Below are 20,569 nucleotides of genomic sequence, written 5' to 3' on the forward strand. Positions count from 1 at the left end.
ACACACACACACACACACACACACACACACAGACAGACAGACAGACAGACAGACAGACAGACAGACAGACAGACAGACAGACAGACAGACAGACAGACAGACAGACAGACAGACAGACAGACAGACAGACTGACACTGACACACAGACTGACACTGACACACAGACTCACACACAGAGCAGCTGCAGTGTTTCCATACAGTAGGGTATATGTTCATTACTGTTTCAGATTAAAGGTCAAGGATCGTAACTTTTACCTGGGAGAGGCAGCTTGTAACTTTAATATGTAACCTGGGCTATTGCCATATTTCTTTATTTCCTCAGGGATACATGGGATCTGTTATCCGGAAACGCATTATACAGAATGGATGGCCGTCTCCCATAGACTCCATTTTATCCAAATGATCCAAATGTATTAATTATTTTAATAATGATTTCCTTTTTCTGTGTAATAATAAAACAGTCGCTTGTACTTGATCCCAACTAAGATATAATTAATCCTTATTGGAAGCAAAACCAGCCTATTGGGTTTATTTAATGTTTATATGATTTTCTAGTAGACTTAAAGGACATGTAAAGGCAAAAAAATAAAATCCCATTTTTACTTTCTTTAAGGAAAAAGAAACCTATCTCCAATATACTTTAATTAAAAAATATGTACTGTTTTTATAAGAAACCTGACTGTATGCAGTGAAATTCTCCTTCATTTACTGCTGTGGATAGGAATTGTCAGACGGTCCCTAACTGCTCTGCAGGGAAACAATCATACTTATGTACAGCAGGGGGAGCCCCCGCCTTACTTCCCAGCCATGCAGAACTCAAGCAGCTTTGTTTGTTTCCCTGTAGAGCAGTCGGCGACTGTGTAGAAATTTGTATCGGATTTTATTTTTGCCTTTACATCCCCTTTACTGTTTCCAACTCCAGCTGCAGGGACAAAGATCATGGAGCCAGATTTAAACAGATAAACTGGGATTCTATTTGGAGGATTATTTTGCTGCAGCCACTGGTTCTGCAGAGTTGGAGAAAGTTTGTATTAAACAATACAAAAACTATAAAATCCACATTAGATTACATGACAACACAGGACCCAGTGCAGTCTGTATATTCTGATTATTAATCAGTCTTGCTGTATCGGCTTCTGGCAGATATTATTTGACTTGTGCTGTTTTGATCATTTATGACGATCCCTAAGCAGCCCAGACCACACTGAGCATGTGCACAGTCTTGGTCTTGCAAAGATGTATAACAAAGTTACAAGATGGTGACCCCCTGTGGCCAACTTTGAAAGCATAAATCATTTGTTTGATTAGGCTTGTGGTGCAGTAAGTTCATGTTTAGTATACAAAATACAGCATTTCTAGCCTTATTCTATTTTACACTTTACTTCCCCTTCATGGGGTCATTGACCCCATTTGAAAACTGAAAAGAGCCATAAGAAGAGAAGGCAAATAATTCAAAAATTTTTTTAAAAAAAGAAAAAAATTAAGACCAAGTTAAGTTACTTCGAAGTAGCCGATCTATAACATACTAAAAGTTAACTTAAAGGTGTGTATGTGAACCAGGAAGTAGAGGTAATAGGATTGAATGTGAACCAGGAAGTAGAGGCACTAGGCGTGAATGTGAACCAGGAAGTAGAGGTAATAGGTGGGAATGTCAACCAGGAAGTAGAGGTAATAGGAGTGAATGTGAACCAGGAAGTAGAGGTAATAGGTGGGAATGTCAACCAGGAAGTAGAGGTAATAGGAGTGAATGTGAACCAGGAAGTAGAGGCACTAGGCGTGAATGTGAACCAGGAAGTAGAGGTACTAGGAGTGAATGTGAACCAGGAAGTAGAGGTAATAGGTGGGAATGTCAACCAGGAAGTAGAGGTAATAGGTGTGAATGTGAACCAGGAAGTAGAGGTAATAGGAGTGAATGTGAATCAGGAAGTTGAGGTAATTGGTGTGAATGTAAAACAGGAAGTAGAGGTAATAGGTGTGAATGTGAATCAGGAAGTAGAGGTAATAGGTGTAAAGGTAAACCAGGAAGTAGAGGGAGCAGCCATGATTGCTCAGATGAGCTAGTGTAGACTCTATGCACTGCACTCATATTTTATATAACTATTGTCCTTCTCTCTGGATTGTACACGTTCAAGGGCCAGAGGTTCACTCTGTCTGGTTTTCTATAAATATTAATTAAAGGGTAACTATACCCATGAACATTGTTGGTCTCTATAAAAATAGTCTGTTTTTTGATACTTTCTTTTTTCCCTGCCCACTTTCAGTGATGTCACTTCTGGTTTGCGGCGACTACTACGGGTAGCAGGTTGGATTGTGGATAAGTCAGGTTATTTATGAAAGTTTGAGTTGTGGGTCCGGTTTAGAAACTTGGACCTGTGCTCTGAGGCAGGGATTTCCTTACTTGTAAAGGCAGCGCCCAGGCCTCACCCATGTGAAGTGTTGCTGGGAAGTGCCAGTTGGCTCTCAGGTGTCAGTAAATGTTCCTGTTATGTACACACCACTGCGCCAATGCCCTGATCTACCTTAGCAAAAGGATTTGAAGTGAAATATATTTTTTTAATTGGCTGTTGCTTTCTAAACTGCTCATATTGATCAGTAGCAATGATACTGTTGTGTTGTTAGTGTATAAGTACAGAGTGTATACCTGGATACTGGAGTCAAGGGGATTCTGTCATTATTTTTATATTTTATTTTTATGATGTCGTTTTTATTTCTAAATGACACTGTTTACACTGCAAATAATTCACTCTACAATATAAAATGTCATAAGAACCACATTGGTCTGTTGATGTGCCAGGGCTTCTTGTGTTGCCACTTGCATCATGGGAGTACTCTACACTTCCTCTTCCTGTGTGCAGCATGGGAGCACTCTACACTTCCTCTTCCCGTGTGCAGCATGGGAGCACTCTGCACTTCCTCTTCCCGTGTGCAGCATGGGAGCACTCTACACTTCCTCTTCCCGTGTGCAGCATGGGAGCACTCTACACTTCCTCTTCCTGTGTGCAGCATGGGAGCACTCTACACTTCCTCTTCCTGTGTGCAGCATGGGAGCACTCTGCACTTCCTCTTCCTGTGTGCAGCATGGGAGCACTCTGCACTTCCTCTTCCTGTGTGCAGCATGGGAGCACTCTGCACTTCCTCTTCCTGTGTGCATCAGGAAATGTATGTCTATCCGCCATATGGGGCATTTTATCACTCTACACTTCCTCTTCCTGTGTGCAGCATGGGAGCACTCTACACTTCCTCTTCCTGTGTGCAGCATGGGAGCACTCTGCACTTCCTCTTCCTGTGTGCAGCATGGGAGCACTCTGCACTTCCTCTTCCTGTGTGCAGCATGGGAGCACTCTGCACTTCCTCTTCCTGTGTGCAGCATGGGAGCACTCTGCACTTCCTCTTCCTGTGTGCAGCATGGGAGCACTCTGCACTTCCTCTTCCTGTGTAAAGCATGGGAGCACTCTGCACTTCCTCTTCCTGTGTAAAGCATGGGAGCACTCTACACTTCCTCTTCCTGTGTGCAGCATGGGAGCACTCTGCACTTCCTCTTCCTGTGTGCAGCATGGGAGCACTCTGCACTTCCTCTTCCTGTGTGCAGCATGGGAGCACTCTGCACTTCCTCTTCCTGTGTGCAGCATGGGAGCACTCTGCACTTCCTCTTCCTGTGTGCATCAGGAAATGTATGTCTATCCGCCATATGGGGCATTTTATCCTTTTCTATATCATTTTACAAGTGAATCCTTTGGAGATTAAAGGGAAAACCTCCTCATGTGGGGGCGGCCATGTTTCTGCTCAGCCCCTACTCTATTGCATGTAAAGGTAAAACAAAAGGTAGGCAGATCATTCTTTACTAGTCGCTGGCACTTTTGGCGCTATTACAATTACCCCCCTATAATAAAACTTTCTAATTGGACGGTGATGGTGTTGCATATGAGAGCGGTTGGGCGGAATGAAGGTCCCAACTTCCATTTTTGGAGTTCAAGGCACCGGTGATTGATCTTCTCTGAGATTACCACAAAAATGTTTGGGGAAGCAGAATGCAGGGAGTGCGAGTTGCAGAGAGAGAGTCAGCAGCATTGGTGGAGCATTACAAGAGGAGGACTGGAGCGGCGGAGAAGGACTAGAGAAGATCCCATTCCCATAATGTTCTGTACTCGGGTGTAAATTCACTGCAGTTTTGGTGCACTGAGCATAAATGAAGTGGAAAAGACCATGGGCTGTGACCCTATAAGGAGGGTTTTAGCTGCCATGGTAACCTGGCTCTCTGCTGACCAATCGTCTCTTTTCTTCTCACATTCCAAGAATTCCTGGGTGTGTGGGGGGTGCAGTTAACTCTTTTACCTCCAGAGCCAGCGGGGACAAGGTTTAACCCTTTAATTGGGAATATATTCTATATATTGGGGTTCTGGGTACAAGGTCTATAATGTTATTGGGGTTCTGAGCTCAAGGAGACCTGGGCTGGTTCTGTCCCATTTACATAATGACTTTATTCTGCATTTAGACACACTGAAAGGGAATTGGAACGATGTTTCGTTGTATTTAATGGGCTCTATTTGGCAGCACAACAAAACCTGCGCTGATGTTTACTCTGTGTGACATCACATTTTTATATAGTGACATCACATTTGTGTGTATGTATATGTGTATATATATATGTGTGTATATATGTGTATATATGTGTGTGTATATATATATATATATATATATATATATACATATATACATATATATATAGTGACATCACATTTATATATATATATATATATATATATATATATATATAGTGACATCACTTTTTTTATATATATATATATATATATACACATACATATATATATATATATATATATATACATACATACATACATACATACATACATACATACATACATACATACATACATACATACAGAAAGACATACAGAAAGACATACAGAAAGACATCACATATACTGGATTTGCATGGGGGGGCTACAATTGATGTCACTTGTTTATTTCCCAGGGAACATTGCAGGTGCTGTTTATACAGATCTCCTTGTATTTCTCATCCGCCTGCCTAAACTACAATGAGAATGAGGGGAAGATACAGGGGGGCTGATATCTGTCGGTGTAGAAAATTGCCCCTAGTCGAGGTCTTTGTATGATCAGTCTCTGCAGGGTCACTATGTGATGTGATCAGTCTCCCCCCCCCCTCCGGTCCAGCTGTTGGTTCAGTCCACTTTGGTGTAACATGGGGGAGGTCACATTGGGCAGATAATACAGGAGGGAGGGCTCAGCGCTGGGGGGAATATAAATCGAATCACTACTTCTCCTCCAGACTCCTGAGTGTTGGGACTTTTTCATTTTTTTAAATGTTATTTGACAGTATTTGACTGTCTCCCCGTGTACCACTCACTCGCTCACTCACTGGGGCTGCATTTACTCTTCATTGCCCGAATAACCATTCGTTGCCCCGATTAACGCGTTGTTGCCCTGATTAAAGGGGTTGTTCATTATTATTTTTTTTATAGTTTTTAAATTATTTGCCTTTTTCTTCTGACTCTTTCCAGCTTTCAAATGGAGGTCATTGACCCCATCTAAAAAACAAATGCTCTGTAAAGCTACAAATGTATTGTTATTGCTCAGTTTATTCCTCCTCTTTCTTCTCAGGCCTCTCCTATTCATGTTCCAGTCTCTGATTCAAATCCATGCATGGTTGCTAGGGGAATATGGACCCTACCAACCAGATGGCTGACATTGCAAACTGCTGAATAAAAAGCTAAATAACTCAAGTAATAAATAATGAAAACCGATTGCAAATTGTCTCGGAATGTCACTGTCTGCATCAGACTAACAGTTAGTTCAACGGTGCAGTTGCCCTTGCAATTCCTTAAGAGGGATTTTAGAAAGGCAGAAGCTTAATTTGCTGATGCAGGAAGCATCTTCCGATGCTTCTCTTCTCAATTCTACTGCTTCTGTCATATTGCATGATGGAACATCTTGCCCTTTAAATGAAGCAGAGTCTTTGCCTAAAGCTTTGACCAGACTAAGGAAACACCCAAAGGGAAGAGCCAGTTAAGTCACCGGGTCCCATAGTCCCAATTAAGAATGTTTTTTTTGGCTTGAGCAGCTGAATCTGTACTGACTGCCACTGGCCTGGGTGTGACCAACTGTCAGTGTCTCTTTATGGAATTGTATAGTTCAGCCGGGTCTTCTTATAGCCTGTGACCAAGGGAGATGCCATACAGCCCCCTGCACAGTTCGGCAGGGACATATTGGTAAATAGTGATGGAATGTGAAACTTATACCCTCAATATTTGCCCCTTTCATCTGGCTACGGGCAAAGGGAGTCTTGGTCCATTAAAGGGTTGTTCCCCTTTAAATTAACTGTTAGTATGATGTAGAGAGGAATATTCTGAGACAATTTGCAATTGGTTTTCATTTTTTATCATTTGTGGTTTTTGAGTTATTTAGCTTTTTATTCAGCAGCTCTCCAGTTTGCAATTTCTGGTTGCTAGGGTCCAAATTCCCCTAGCAACCATGCACTGATTTGAATAAGAGACTGGAATATGAATAGGAGAGGCCTGAATAGAAAGATGAGTAATAAAAAGTAACAATAACAATACATTTGTAGCCTTAAAGAGCATTTGTTTTTTAGATGGGGTCAGTGACCCCCATATGAAAGCTGGAAAGAATTAGAAGATAACGTAAAATTAAAAAAAAAAACTATAAAAAATAAATAATGAAGACCAATTGAAAAATTATACTAATATGGCCATACTATAACATACTAAAAGTTAACGTAAAGGGATTCTGCGATGATTTTTCTGATGTCGTTTTTGTTTCTAAATGACACTGTTTACATTGCAAATAATTCACTGTACAATATAAAATGTCATTCCTGAACCAGCAAGTGTATTTAGTTGTAATATTGGTGTGTAGGTGCATCTCAGGTCATTTTGCCTGGTCATGTGATTTCAGAAAGAGCCAGCACTTTAGGATGGAACTGCTTTCTGGCAGGCTGTTGTTTCTCCTACTCAATGTAACTGAATGTGTCTCAGTGGGACCTGGATTTTACTATTGAGTGTTGTTCTTAGATCTACCAGGCAGCTGTTATCTTGTGTTAGGGAGCTGCTATCTGGTTACCTTCCCATTGTTCTTTTGTTTGGCTGCTGGGGGGGGGGAAAGGGAGGGGGTGATATCACTCCAACTTGCAGTAAAGAGTGACTGAATTTTATCAGAGAACAAGTCACGTGACTGGGGGCAGCTGGGAAACTGACAATATGTCTAGCCCCATGTCAGATTTCAAAATTGAATGTAAAAAAAATCTGTTTGCTCTTTTGAGAAATGGATTTCAGTGCAGAATTCTGCTGGAGCAGCACTATTAACTGATGTCTTTTGAAAAAAAACATGTTTCCCTATGACAGTATCCCTTTGAAGGCGAACCACCCCTTTAAATAGCAACTGCATCATTTGATTCCCTGCAGGAAGCGCCGGTGTGAATGGAGCTGGGCCCAAGAGCGCGCGGATGTGGTGAGTCGATGGAACTGGCTGCAAGCTCACGTGTCCGACCTGGAATACAGGATCCGCCAGCAAACTGATTTCTACCGTCAGCTCCGGGCTGGGAAGGTCAGTGACCCAGGAGAGATTTGGGGCGAATTCTTCGTTCGTGTCCCGTGTTTAGTTATTCAAACACGTCTGTTTTTTTATCTCTAGGGACAAGTGATCCTTGGGGAGTCAAGTCCTGAGACAACTGGGGAGAGTCTCCTGGACTCAAGAACCTCGTCTTCTCCTTCATCAGATGCAGAGAGGCGGGTGAGCTACGGTGCTGCTGTTTCTATTTCTGCAGAAAAGGGCAACTTTCCCTCCTGTGAATAAGCGTGCGGATGTCTTAACCGCAGTCAGTCGGGGGTTAATGTCGAAATGAACGTCATGTGATTGTCTCTTGTGTGGCTCCAAATCCCTCTGTTTCTTGTGCTCTAGCAGCCCCTGCTGTTGTCCTGTGGGAAGTGCAGCCATTCAGCAGCAGCAGCAGCACATGAATAACGAGGAGCGCGTCAATCCTGCGAGCTGCGACTTATTTCAATGTTTTTGCTTCTCCCTCGTTAACCAGGACATTGACCTTTTTGTGTTTCCTCATAGGCCGATTCCGGCACCACAGAAGCCAAATCATTGCAGAGACCAATTAACGGGGTGGTTAACATGTAAGTATAGTTAATATCCAGGACCACTGCTGTTTTAACTATATATAAAATATATTTTTTGTATGGATTTTACTTTTTCTCCATTTTTTTTTTATAGGGATGCACCGAATCCAATTTTTTTGCTTTCGGCCTAATCCTTCCCAAACATTCGGCCAAATACCGAATCCAAATCCTAATTTGCATATGCAAATTAGGGGTGGGAAGGGGAAAACATTTTTACTTCCTTGTTTTGTAAAAAAAAAGTCACACGTTTTCCCTCCCCGCCCTTAATTTGCATATGCGGATTCGGTTCGGCCGGGCAGAAGGATTCGGCTGAATCTGAAATAGGCTGATTAATCCTGGATTCGGTGCATCCCTAGTTTTTTATGTTCTCTAGATAATAAAAGCCTTGTTGCACTGAGGCTGCTCTGATGTTCTTCTGCTTAGGAATGAAATGAAAAACCTTTCTCACATCTTTCCTAAGCAGAAGAACATCAGAGCAGCCTCTTTCTTTCTCCTGACAACTTCCTTGACTACTTGCTGGTCAGACTGGTGGGAAACTGACCAGCAGGTGGCGCTGTTGTAACAAAATTCATTCTTATTAACAGTACATGTATCCCTTAATATCTTGGAATAAAAACAAAATAAATAATGAATGTAAATTACAACAGCCCCCTCATCAATTTTACATTCACTTATTTTAAAGGTTTACTTATCCTTTAACGCTGTTTTGCTTTGCAGGCACGTAATGTGCTATTGATATTCTTTCATTTCACACTGTATATTCCTCTTTATTTCTCAAAGGCCTCCTCCTGTATTGCCCCCTCGGTCTGGCTCAGAGCCCCAAGAGCTGACAGTCAGTAAGCCACTCCCAGATGCCACGTGTGTGTGTGCCAGGACAAGGCCTGTAGTTGCCTGCAAGCGGAGGAGGATCATGCGGCCTGACAGACTACTGACGCTTAACAAGAAGGTGAGGAGGGGCTGTAGTAGAGCTATAGTTCTACACATGGGGAGGCACATTTATTAAAGGTCAAGTTTTTTTTAAACTCTATTAAATTTGAATGTACAGGTATGGGATCCGTTATCCGGAAACCTATTATCCAGAATGGATCCAAATTACAGACAAGTCGTCTCCCATAGACTCCATTATAATCAAATAATTCACATTTTTAAAAATAATTTCCTTTTTCTGTGTAATAATAAAACAGTAACTTGTACTTGATCCCAACTAAGATATAATTAATCCTTATTGGAAGCAAAACCAGCCTATTGGCTTTATTTAATGTTTATATGTTTCTAGTAGACTTAAGGTATGAAGATCCAAATTACGGATCTATTATCCGGAAAACCCCAGTTCCCGAGCATTGTGGATAACAGGTCCCATACCAAGTCGAATGGGGCGTTATTTAATCTAAAAAAAAAATCGAATATCTTAAACTCTCACAAATTTTACTGACTTAAAAACTCAATTTGAATCTGTCGAGCAAACTTGATTTGAGGTTTTTTTTCTCGAACATGTCCAAATTGGTCCCTGGACCTCTCCCATTGGCTTATACATGAACTCGCCAGGTTTTAGGTGCCGAATAGTCAAATTTGAGTTCTTAAAGGGCCCAGAGTGTAATAAATCTCGAAATTCAAATTAAAATCCAAATCGAATTTGAGAGTTTTGACCATAAATTTTTTTTAGAATTTTCAATTAAACCCTTAATAAATCTGCCGCTGAGTGTATTCTGCTTCCAATGCAGTCAGAGGTCTGTAACCTGTTTGCCAAGGAGTTAAAGGACCAGTAACATCAAATTTCTTTTTTTAATTGTTTGTATACAACGAAAATAAAACATAAAACTTTAAAATCTTTATTAAGAAATAACTTACTGAAACTCCCCTTGCGCTCCTCGATCCATCGTGCGGCACTCGATTTCTCCTCCCTGCCTTCCTTATAGGAGATAGCCAGGCAGGAGAAATCGATGGATGGTCCACACGATGGATGGTCATTTCTGAAGAGGAGCGCAAGTGGAGTTTCGGTAAGTTGTTTCTTAATAAAGATTTTAGTTTCCTTTGTGGTTTTTTTTTTTCGTTCTATACAATTTTTTCTTTACTGGTCCTTTAACAACAGCGTTTACAGACCTTTTAATGGTTGCACTTTATGTAGTAAACCACTTCCCCTGTACAGAGCAAAGGAGGAAATGTAGAGCAAGTAGCAGCCTCATGATATTCATCGTATCCGTTTTGGGCCTCAGACATATCCCTTCAAGTGACCCGTATTAACCTTTGGCTGCCCGGCAGAAAATACCGTTTGCTGAGCCTGTTGTCTTTTTATTACGCCCCCATCCCACCACCTACAACTCCTGCACCTTCTGCTGGGTGTTTTCACCCAGGAAATCAGCATTGATATTTGGTTGATAGTTAGTGATGTCTCCTCTCTCAAGTCAGTGATGTCTCTCTATCAAGTGCGGGGTTATAGATTTATTGGAGATTTATTGATGATCAGAGGCAGAAGGCAAGATCATTGCTGGATATATAACATCTTGTTCTCTCTCACTCATGTGCTTCAGTTTCAGAGGGGTGTCACACACGTGTGCCATGTTTCCGCCTCTTGTCTAATGTGTGTCAGTCTACCTGGCCCCTCCCCCGAATTCCAATACAGCGACCCCCTGACTGAGCGTCTGGCACTGCTGGATCCATCGCTTCACCCCGTCTTATCCTGCCCACATGGTAAGTTGGGCTTAAAGGAGAAGGAAAGCTACAGAAGCAGTTTATTTCCAATAGATTAGCCACAATAGTGCAAGCTAGAACACTGTATATATTCTGCTTTTATTGCTTTACCATATCTGAGTAAACAGCTCTAGAAACTCTCTCTGTTTGTGTATGATAGCAGCTGCCATATTAGCTTGGTGTGACATCACTTCCTGACTTTGTCTCTCATAGCTCTGGGCTCAGATTACAGCAGGGAGGGGAGGAGGAACAAACTGAGCATGCTCAAGCCCTAGCCCTGGAAGTTTATGCTGAAAACAGGAAGTCTGATACAGAAGCCCATGAGTACACAATAGAAGGAAAGAAATGTGCTGTTTCTTTTGACAGAGGACTCAGCAACATTACTTTGAGGGTTTACTGGTGTATTTATATAGACCTTTCTGATAAAGCTCACTTAGTTTTAGCCTTTCCTTCTCCTTTAAGGGTCAGGGCAGATCTGGGGAGATTAGTCGCCCGGCAACAAATCTCTTCTTCAGGGCGACTAATCTCCCCGAACTGCCTTCCCGCCAGCTAAAATGTAAATTGCCAGCGGGATGACACTCTTGAGTGATTCGTTTTCCAAAGTCGCCCGAAATTTCCTTGTGAGGAAAACTTATTGCTCCGAGTGCGATTTACATTTTAGGGGAGATTTGTTGCCGGGCGACTAATCTCTCTGAATCTGCCTGTGTGCCCTGACCCTTATGGGGTTCTCCTCAAGGCTCATTCTTGCTGACAGTGTATAATTGTAGCAACGTGGGCTTCTTGCGCTGCCCTGGTTAGTTATGTTGCTATTTATTTAGCGTTGGAATAGACAGAAGTTGTTAGAAAGAGGCCAATCACACGCTCCGTATAGACTAGGAGACATTTGTACTGTGCCAGACCTTTTATAATTGACTCTCTGATCATGGCTGGCCGTGTTCTACTAGAAGGGAATGTGCTGCTCTGTGGCTTATAAATAAGTCTTAATGATGGAGGCCGATTCAATTGAGCTTTGCCTGGGGGAGTCCTTAGACTTTTATCCAAATTAAAACTGAACGTTCCCATTCTTCTTTTTCCACTGTTAGACATCCCGGGCAGCCTCCGTCTCCTCTCTCTCCTGCGCTCTCACAAACAAGACCGGAGCAAGTCCATAAAGAAGCTAAAAGTGCGGCCCCTCGGCCAGCTCCAATCTACTCCTGAGCCCCCACGTAGGGACCGATTACACGCGACTCTGCACAGTAAGTGTCTGAATTGGGCAGCGCCACTTTGTATTAACCCAAGTACTTTCCCCGACCCAACGTCACAGCAAAGAATACTGAGTGGGATCAGTCACCTGTTCACTAGAAACTTTTAAAGCTGCACCTGAGTCTCCACAACAATATTGTTTTCTTTCTTGTCCATAATTCTACATTCCTTCCCTTCTTAACAGCCTTTTTCTCTTTCCCCCACCAGGAGTCTCTCACCATCGCTCTACTGATCTCACTCCCAAACATCACTTGGACTCCTCCCTCCGCACGCTGAAGATTGACAGGTCCTTCCTCTCCAGACCGGATCCCTCAGTCCCACCCACTTCTCATGTCAAGAGACGGCAGTTTGGACTCCCAGACAAAAATGGTAGGGGGTGACTGAGCATTACAGGGGTCACCCATGCACCCACTTATACAAGACTCCACCTCTGCTGTCATTCATATATCTCTAATGATCCCCATTTGTGCCCAGCAGGACCCCAGCAAGTGGATGTGTCTGTTATCAGCCCTACACCAATCACTGCCTCTCCTGTGCCTCATCCCACGCTCATCCGACAACTTTCTGCATCATCTGAAGGACAGATACATTCCTATTCTGCTTCTGTGGTGAGTCTGTCCCGTAGGTGAGGGTCCCGTAGGTGCAGGTCCCATAGGTTCAGGTCCCGTAGGTGCAAGTCCCGTGTCCCGTAGGTGTACTGACAGACTCAGCAGAGCCCTCCTTTGGGGAGTGGCAAATAGGGGCCACAGACTTGGGCTTGAGAAACTCCAGAGTCAGTATGTGGGGGCATCACATGCCCCGGGCCCATCAACCTCTAAGGACTGCCCTGAGCTCCAGATCCACAACACGTCACACTCTGGTTTCCACTTGTATTTAATTTCTTCTACCGACAGGCTGCCCGACGCCGCAGGACTGAAAGCTCCTATGACATCAACAACATTGTCATCCCCATGTCGGTGGCGGCAACTACAAGAGTGGAGAGACTTCAGTACAAGGAGATCCTCACACCCAGGTACAGACTGTGCAGCCATACGCCCTCACCTCTAACCAATCACACGCAGTGTCTCCCTCTATATATCATTATATCATTATATAGTGTATAAAGTGCTGTAAAATATAAGGATGACCATATAAAAGTACGAGGCCGAGTGCTTCTATACAGGTCATGAGTTTACTTCTATTATTTTCCAACTGGGGTACTTTATTATACACACGTTTTAGTGAGTCATGTGACAGAAATGACATCACTGCTCAACCTTTATAACTGATGACATCACTAGTCACCATTGATAAGGATATAATTTACAGGATATTCATGGCTTTTGTATATATTATATATATATTAATCCCTCCCTGCCTTTCTTGCAGCTGGCGTGTGGTTCACATCACTCCTGTTACCCCAAATAATGAGGAAGATTCGGAGGAGGTGAGTTGGCTGTTTAGAGGGGGTGGAAGGTGCTGGGAGTTGGGGGCGCTTTGCCCTAAGGGTTAGTAATGAGGATTAGGCCTGATGGCTGAGCCCTATACACTGAGTCTAAAGCCCAATAAACGGATCTATTTATTATACAGTGGGTTTCTAAGACTAATTGCACAGACTTTCTCCCCTGTCACTCAGTTGGAGGATCTCTCGGACGCTGCATTCTCTGACTTACACGCAAAGTGTGAAGAACAGGAGCGAGCAAGATGGCTGAGCAGTGGCCCTCCCCAGCGGCATGGAAGCCGGTAAGCGAAATCTCTTCCGCTGAACTTTAACAATCAGTCTGTCCCTGCTGCTGCTCTTCCCCATCACTTAAGCTCCAGGCAATGTATTTCCTTTCTATAGCCGTGTTGTGCCCTGTCACATGGTTCCAAATAAATCATTTTAATATTTTTCTCTTTACTTGAAACAGTTTATTTCTGGTACTTACCTTTGTATTTCCTCCCGTCTCAGCTCCCACAGAACGTCTGAAAGCTCCGTCACCCCTTCCTCTGGTCCTCGTCCCCTCACCCCTCAACCCTCGTCCCCCGACACAGGCAGTTGGCAAGCCCTCCCCGACTTCTCCCCTCTCAGCCCCGACGTTCTCTCGGCACCTCCCACCCCCACCTCCCGCGAGACCTCCCGCCTCCTCTCAGAAGAGACCCAGAGCTCCGTGTCTGACTCCGGACGTGAAGAGATGGTGAGTCTCGTGGTGGGTTTAAAGGACAAGTTCAGGAGGGATTTAATTTCTTTCTATTGAGGCCACTTCCTGTTCCCTTTCTACCAGTCCTTTAAACCACAGCTTGGTTTCTGGGGTAAGTGTCCTTAGCAACCAGATAGCATTGACTCTCCATTCTGGAGAAATGCAGAAGGTACCACCAAGCAGGGGTGTATATGTCTGTCTGTCTCCCACCAGCCTTATAGATTGCCCCCTCTTTCTCTCACTTGTAGGTTGTGCACCCCTGGGAACGGAGAAACTTCCCCCTCTCATACAGTCCCAAGCAGGAACTCGCAGGACCTTGTGAGCCCCCTGACTGGGGAGGACCCCGCCCCCCGCGCCGGCCTTCCTGCAGCTCTAGAACTGCCAAAGACCCAGAGGATCCCCCGTCCCCTCCCCCCACTCCTGTCTCAAGACCCCGACCTCTGCACAGATAGAGAGGCGAGGAGAGCAATTCCCCCAAAAAGAGACTTTGGCGCCACAAAAAAAAAAAAAAAATCAACTGTTTGATATTCAAACTTGAACCCCGGAAGAGTGCGCCATTTTCACAATTTTCAGTGAATTTAAGGACTTTACGGGAGAATATTTTCTTTGTTTTTGTTGTTTTGTTCCAATATGGGAGGGGGGGCATGGAAACTGCTTGTCTGGGTGTAACTGGGGCACAAGGAAGCGCAGGCAGTTTGCAAAGATGATCATGTTGACATTTCCTCTGTCCCTATTGGCTGAGAGAGTAGAGACCCCCCCCATCCATTTCCCTATCACTGAATTCCCACAGGCTTGTAGGGCTGGAATGTTCATTCCCACCACAGCGACCCCCTCCCCCCAGAAATTAAACTCCATGTTAATTAAGCACTTAGTGTTCAGAGGGGAGACAGGACTTGATTACAGAGCTCACAATCAATCAACCAATAGAAGCTCAAGATCACTTTGTGTTTTCCTGATCACCCATTGGTGTCCATTCTTTTTCCATTACAATTCTGCTTTCCCGTTTTCTGAATATTCATGTAGTTAATTCCCTCTGACCCCCCACATTATGCCCAGATATTCTGCCCCTTCCTAAAATCATTTTGGCTTCTCCCCATCCTCATTCTGAACCCTGCCTTCAACTTTTAAGCCAATCAGAAACCTTAAGCTGAAAGCCATAGAGGGGGTGTTCCCGCCTAGTAGTCATAATTCTAGTTCCTGATTGGGCGAAAGGCGTTTGTGACAGTTGTTTCTCCTTTCTGCCGATGTTCTGCCCCATAATGTAGCAGTAAGGTCACCATTTTGCCCCCCCTCCCCTTTGTTCTTTACAAGTAGACCCCAAATTCTTCTGCTGTGTTTTAGAGATGCACCGAATCAATTCAGGCCAAATCCCCGAATCATAATTTGCATAAGGGTGGGAAGGGGAAACCATTTTTTACTTACTTGTTTTGTGACAAAAGGTCATGTGATGTCCCTCCCTGCCCCTAATTTACATATGCAAATTAGGGGCATATGCAAATTAGGCTTCTGTTTGGCCGGGCAGAAGTATTCGGCTGAATCCTGGATTCGGTGCATCCCTACTGTAGAATAAAAATAATTCCCAAATATTCCTTCCTACTTGCCCTTGTTACACCCCCCCCCCCCAGGTTTAAACACTTTCCCCCATATGTAATAAAAGGCACGCCCAGGAGCAGTAACACATAGCAACCAATAAGATGCTTGCTTTTAAACAGGTGACCAGTAAATGCTTCCTGCTGATTGGTTGCTATGGGTTACTGCTTTTATTGCATTACCCCCTTTGTTCTAGAATTCAAAAGTTCCACATATTTTATGTGTTTAACCTGCTTCTCTTGTAACTCCCTTATTTTTCTTTTAGTCTTTGTGCCAATCAAAAGGCTCCTTGGCACTTAACATGTTTTAAATCCCCGCCCCCTTTCCCCTCCCCCAAATTTTCTGAGCATTAATAAACAGCTTTGGTTCTCCGGCAAGAACATACATTGAAACGGACGAGAGAACTTTTAGCTTTGTATAAAGGAGATCAGTAAAGAATTGTATTTTTTGTAAATAACTTTTTATTGGCTTTTCTGCCTATTGTTTTTTTTTTGGACGGCAGAAAGATGGCGGAACAGGCGCCAGTTACTGGGTTGTATACGCGGAAGAGGGGATAAAAATTATGCGTTTTTGTTGTTTTCAGGGTAATCTTTTCTTTGTTTAATGTCTTTATCCTGTTGGAAAAAAAATAAGCACTGGGCAAAGTGCGAAAAAGGGGAAAAAAAAGCCAAAAAAACTTAAATAATAAACCAGTTAAACACTGTCTCTTGTCTGACCTGTCATTGCTCAATTCCCATTGGTTACAGAATTCTACTTCTTTATATCAGGGATAGGCTGAGTTATACAGGGAACTCTGAGTATCACTCATGTATTATAAGGGATAATGTACCCCCTACTGTAAATGATAAGGATATTACAAGTCACTGAGGGGTTGTTCTGTGACCATATAAATGTACAAGGCTGCAGGCTGAGTTATACAGGGAACTCTGAGTATCACTCATGTATTATAAGGGATAATGTACCCCCTACTGTAAATGATAAGGATATTAGAAGTCACTGAGGGGTTGTTCTGTGACCATATAAAGGCACAAGGCTGCAGGCTGAGTTATACAGGGAACTCTGAGTATCACTCATGTATTATAAGAGATAATGTACCCCCTACTGTAAATGATAAGGATATTAGAAGTCACTGAGGGGTTGTTCTGTGACCATATAAAGACACAAGGCTGCAGGCTGAGTTATACAGGGAACTCTGAGTATCACTCATGTATTATAAGGGATAATGTACCCCCTACTGTAAATGATAAGGATATTAGAAGTCACTGAGGGGTTGTTCTGTGACCATATAAAGACACAAGGCTGCAGGCTGAGTTATACAGGGAACTCTGAGTATCACTCATGTATTATAAGGGATAATGTACCCCCTACTGTAAATGATAAGGATATTAGATGTCACTGAGGGGTTGTTCTGTGACCATATAAAGACACAAGGCTGCAGGCTGAGTTATACAGGGAACTCTGAGTATCACTCGTGTATTATAAGGGATAATGTACCCCCTACTGTAAATGATAAGGATATTAGAAGTCATTTGACAGGAGTGTATTAGAGGTTGAAACACAAGGTGGTGGATGAATGTGAAGGTGAAGTGCAGTGTTTGGTTAGTGCCCCTGTACCTGCTGAGTCCGAGACCAATAAAAACTCTGCACTCTCGTCTCGTTTGTATTAACGACTTTATTTCCAAATCCACTTGTACAGCAACAGACTGTGTGAAGCAGCTGGTCAGACACGACACGGAATATGGAGAGCCACAGACACAACGCAGAGGGAAGGGGGGGGCATATATCCTGAGGGGGGTCCATTAGGGAAGCTGTGTATATAGGGGGGGGGAATATAATACTGAAATAAAAAAATAATGTAATGGGGGTGCCGAGGGGAAAGGGTTGGCAAATAAAAGAAGCAGCCACGGTGATTTCCTTAATTTTTGCTGAAATTCATACACAAAGTTCAGAGAGAGTGAGTGGGACATTTGGGGGGGTGAGGGAAGTCGTGCAGAGGGGTTTATTTGTACCATGCTCCTAGATGTCTAACCCCAAACTCTGGCAGAGGGGTAACAGTAGGGGAGACGGGCCCCCCATTCTATTGTCACATGCCTGTCGCAGAATATTGGGGCTCATTATCCCATTATGTGTTCCTGGGGGGGAAGTTTATTATCTCACCAGTAATATGTGGGGTCTGGGTGCTCATGTCACCGACCTACAGCTCGAGGTGGAGGTATCCAACCCCCCCAAAGGAGAAAACGTCAGGCACTCACAGACCCCACAGAACAGGCTTGTCAATGAACTGAAAACTTTCATTTTGGGGCAAAAAATAAATCCATACAAAGCCTTACGCGTTTTGTGCCGTCCAGCACTTAATCATAGTCATAGGACGGCATGAAATGCGTAAGACTTTGTATTGATTTATTTTTTGCCCCAAAATGAAAGTTTTCAGTTTGTTTACAAGCCTGTTCTGTGGGGTCTGTGAGTGCCTGACGTTTTCTCCTTTGGGGTGCAGGGGATACCTGCAAAGGGAGCTCAGTTGGAGAAAGGTAGAGAGGAAGGTGATTTGTAGCATGTGCTCATTGTATTGAGTGTATCACTACTATTGGTGATACACCAAGTGCTGTGTAGTCTGACCCCACAGCTGCTCTATGTGTGAGTAGGATACAATGGGGGTAAAGGGGTTGCACTCGTTCTGAACATGTGCCTGTCTTGTGTCATGTTATGGAGCAAAATATACACATTGTTTGTACCAATGGGAGAGCAGCATAAACCTCTGCCCAAGTGCCAGTCGGGGAGGACCATCTGTAAATGGCAGTGAGGAGTTTAATAAATAAGCAAGAGGAGAATTTCATTATGAAAATTGTCGTGGGCTTTTCTATAGTGTAACTTTTTTTTTGTGTTTATTTTCCCTTTTATCTGGTTAATTCGTCGTTTAATTCCCCGGGTGGGGGAAGCGCATCACAAGCCCTGTTTGGCGAGGGAGGCGGAGACTTGGTCGGCCAGGGTGGAGAGCTGCGGGGAGTTGCTCGTGTTGATGCTGCCGGAAGAGGAGACGTTGCTGAGGCGATGTGGGGAGGTTTCTCCAGATTGCCCGGGGGACTTGTAGACAATTTCAGCTCCGTGGTCCGTCCTGGCTTTGGCGTTCTCCCGGAACAGCAGCTTGTGAGACTCAATCTGTTGGGAAGGTAGAACATTGGGGAAATGAGAATTCCTTTCTGCGGGGAGTTTCCCCTGGTATCATTAGGTCTAAGATGTTCCAATCCACTGCTGCAGCTGCTCTGTAGATTGTAAATGCAGCCCGAAGATTATTGCTGTCATGCAGATCATTGTTCCTTTTCCCAACTGCTTGGGTACCTCTATGTAGTGTCAGACTTGGCAGAGAAGCTGACACTCTAGGCCCACTGTAGGGTTTTATAGGCCCATATCGGAAATAAGAAAGCGCTGATGGGAATTCTCCTGTGCTGGGACCACAATGAAATCCTCTGGTTCTGATAGGCCAGTCCACTCAAACTGAGACCCCAACATTGTAACAATATTCTGCATTGAACTAATATATTTATATATATTTAAAGTAAACCTTTAAAATCTAAAATTGACGAGGGTGCTATTCTAAGCACTTTTTTTTATTTACATTCATTATTTATTTTCTTTTTATTCCAAGATATTAAGGGATACATGTACTGTTAATATGAATGAATTGTGTTACAACAGCGCCTCCTGCTGGTCAGTTTCCCACCAGTCTGACCAGCAAGTAGTCAAGGAAGTTGTCAGGAGAAAGAAAGAGGCTGCTCTGATGTTCTTCTGCTTAGGAAAGATGTGAGAAAGGTTTAAATTTTATTCCTAAGCAAAAGAACATCAGAGCAGCCTCTTTCTTTCTTCTTGGAATAAAAAGATAATAAATGTAAATGACAAAAGTGCTTAGAATTCATCAATTTTACATTCATTCATTTTTAAGGTTTACTTATCCGTTAAATGTAATTTGCCAGTACTGCTGTAGGGGGACCACAGTGACCACTTAACATGACTTGCTTATTGCAGACACTGTATTACTGGTTAACGGGTTTCCATATAATAGATCCCCTGCTGGTACAACTCCTGACCCATCTCAATGTAAAGCCACTTGAGTCCGAGGCTTGACACGAGCCAATCAGAGTCCCCAGGGAAAAATGAGAGTTGGCTGGGAGACTGGGTACTTACCGTTCTCCTGTTCTACCAAGTCTGGTACCTCTGTTTCTTCAGGCAAGGGGGCAAGAGGGCCTTGTAACAGCCCATTAGGAGGGGAAGGGGTATCCCCTGTCTGCTCTTCGTTCCCTTCCTGACAAGATGAAGTGGAAAGGGGAGGGTGGGGGAATCGATTAAAAACATGCAGGTTGTTGGGGGGGGGGGAAATGGCAGGGGAAAACGAAAGCACAGATGGAAAGGAGCGAAGAGGACCTACTCTATGTGAGCTCCAAATAATATGGAATATTAAACTTATCCTCATTCCTATATCTGATATAGAGAACTCTATAATAAAGCAAGTTTCTAGGTCAAGCTATTGGGGTTGTTGCTTGTTGTGCTCGGTCAGTAGGCAGCAGAGGGCGCTATTGCTCTGTTGTCCATGACAATTCTGCTCATACTGCACAAGCTGAAAACAAACGTTGCATTTAGATCACAAAAACATGGCTCCTTCACTCCCATAGCTCCGTGCCCTTACACTAGATCTCCTCAATGATCAGGGGCCACATGCTG

At 43.5% G+C, this 20,569-nt stretch overlaps 2 protein-coding genes across 19 annotated transcripts in view; one reads left to right on the forward strand and one right to left on the reverse strand.

The window, feature by feature from the left end:
* Positions 1–16,559, forward strand: part of LOC108702556 (KAT8 regulatory NSL complex subunit 1) — a 30,748-nt gene extending 14,189 nt beyond the window's left edge. For 5 of the 7 annotated variants that reach the window (XM_018238091.2, XM_018238089.2, XM_018238090.2 and 2 more), the window contains 13 exons: positions 7,458–7,599; positions 7,687–7,785; positions 8,113–8,174; positions 8,958–9,123; positions 10,706–10,865; positions 11,948–12,100; positions 12,315–12,476; positions 12,582–12,715; positions 13,001–13,119; positions 13,476–13,533; positions 13,723–13,829; positions 14,038–14,263; positions 14,515–16,559. In XM_018238091.2, the coding sequence (XP_018093580.1) occupies positions 7,458–7,599; positions 7,687–7,785; positions 8,113–8,174; positions 8,958–9,123; positions 10,706–10,865; positions 11,948–12,100; positions 12,315–12,476; positions 12,582–12,715; positions 13,001–13,119; positions 13,476–13,533; positions 13,723–13,829; positions 14,038–14,263; positions 14,515–14,718 (1,792 nt within the window). In that variant the 3' untranslated portion in view covers positions 14,719–16,559. Of the gene's footprint in view, positions 1–7,457; positions 7,600–7,686; positions 7,786–8,112; positions 8,175–8,957; positions 9,124–10,705; positions 10,866–11,947; positions 12,101–12,314; positions 12,477–12,581; positions 12,716–13,000; positions 13,120–13,475; positions 13,534–13,722; positions 13,830–14,037; positions 14,379–14,514 lie in introns of all 7 variants that reach the window. The other 2 variants (XR_005964802.1, XM_018238093.2) reach the window with 2 other exon arrangements.
* Positions 16,560–17,510: 951 nt separating this feature from the next.
* The window catches only part of mapt.S (microtubule associated protein tau S homeolog), a 41,192-nt gene continuing 38,133 nt past the window's right edge, over positions 17,511–20,569 (reverse strand). For 11 of the 12 annotated variants that reach the window (XM_018237118.2, XM_041578940.1, XM_041578938.1 and 8 more), the window contains one exon: positions 17,511–19,012. In XM_018237118.2, coding sequence (XP_018092607.1) covers positions 18,797–19,012 — 216 coding nt within the window. In that variant the 3' untranslated portion in view covers positions 17,511–18,796. Of the gene's footprint in view, positions 19,013–20,035; positions 20,154–20,569 lie in introns of all 12 variants that reach the window. The other variant, XM_041578943.1, reaches the window with a different exon arrangement.

This window comes from Xenopus laevis, chromosome 9_10S (genome assembly GCF_017654675.1).
Source record: "Xenopus laevis strain J_2021 chromosome 9_10S, Xenopus_laevis_v10.1, whole genome shotgun sequence".
Taxonomy (NCBI): Eukaryota; Metazoa; Chordata; class Amphibia; order Anura; family Pipidae; genus Xenopus; species Xenopus laevis.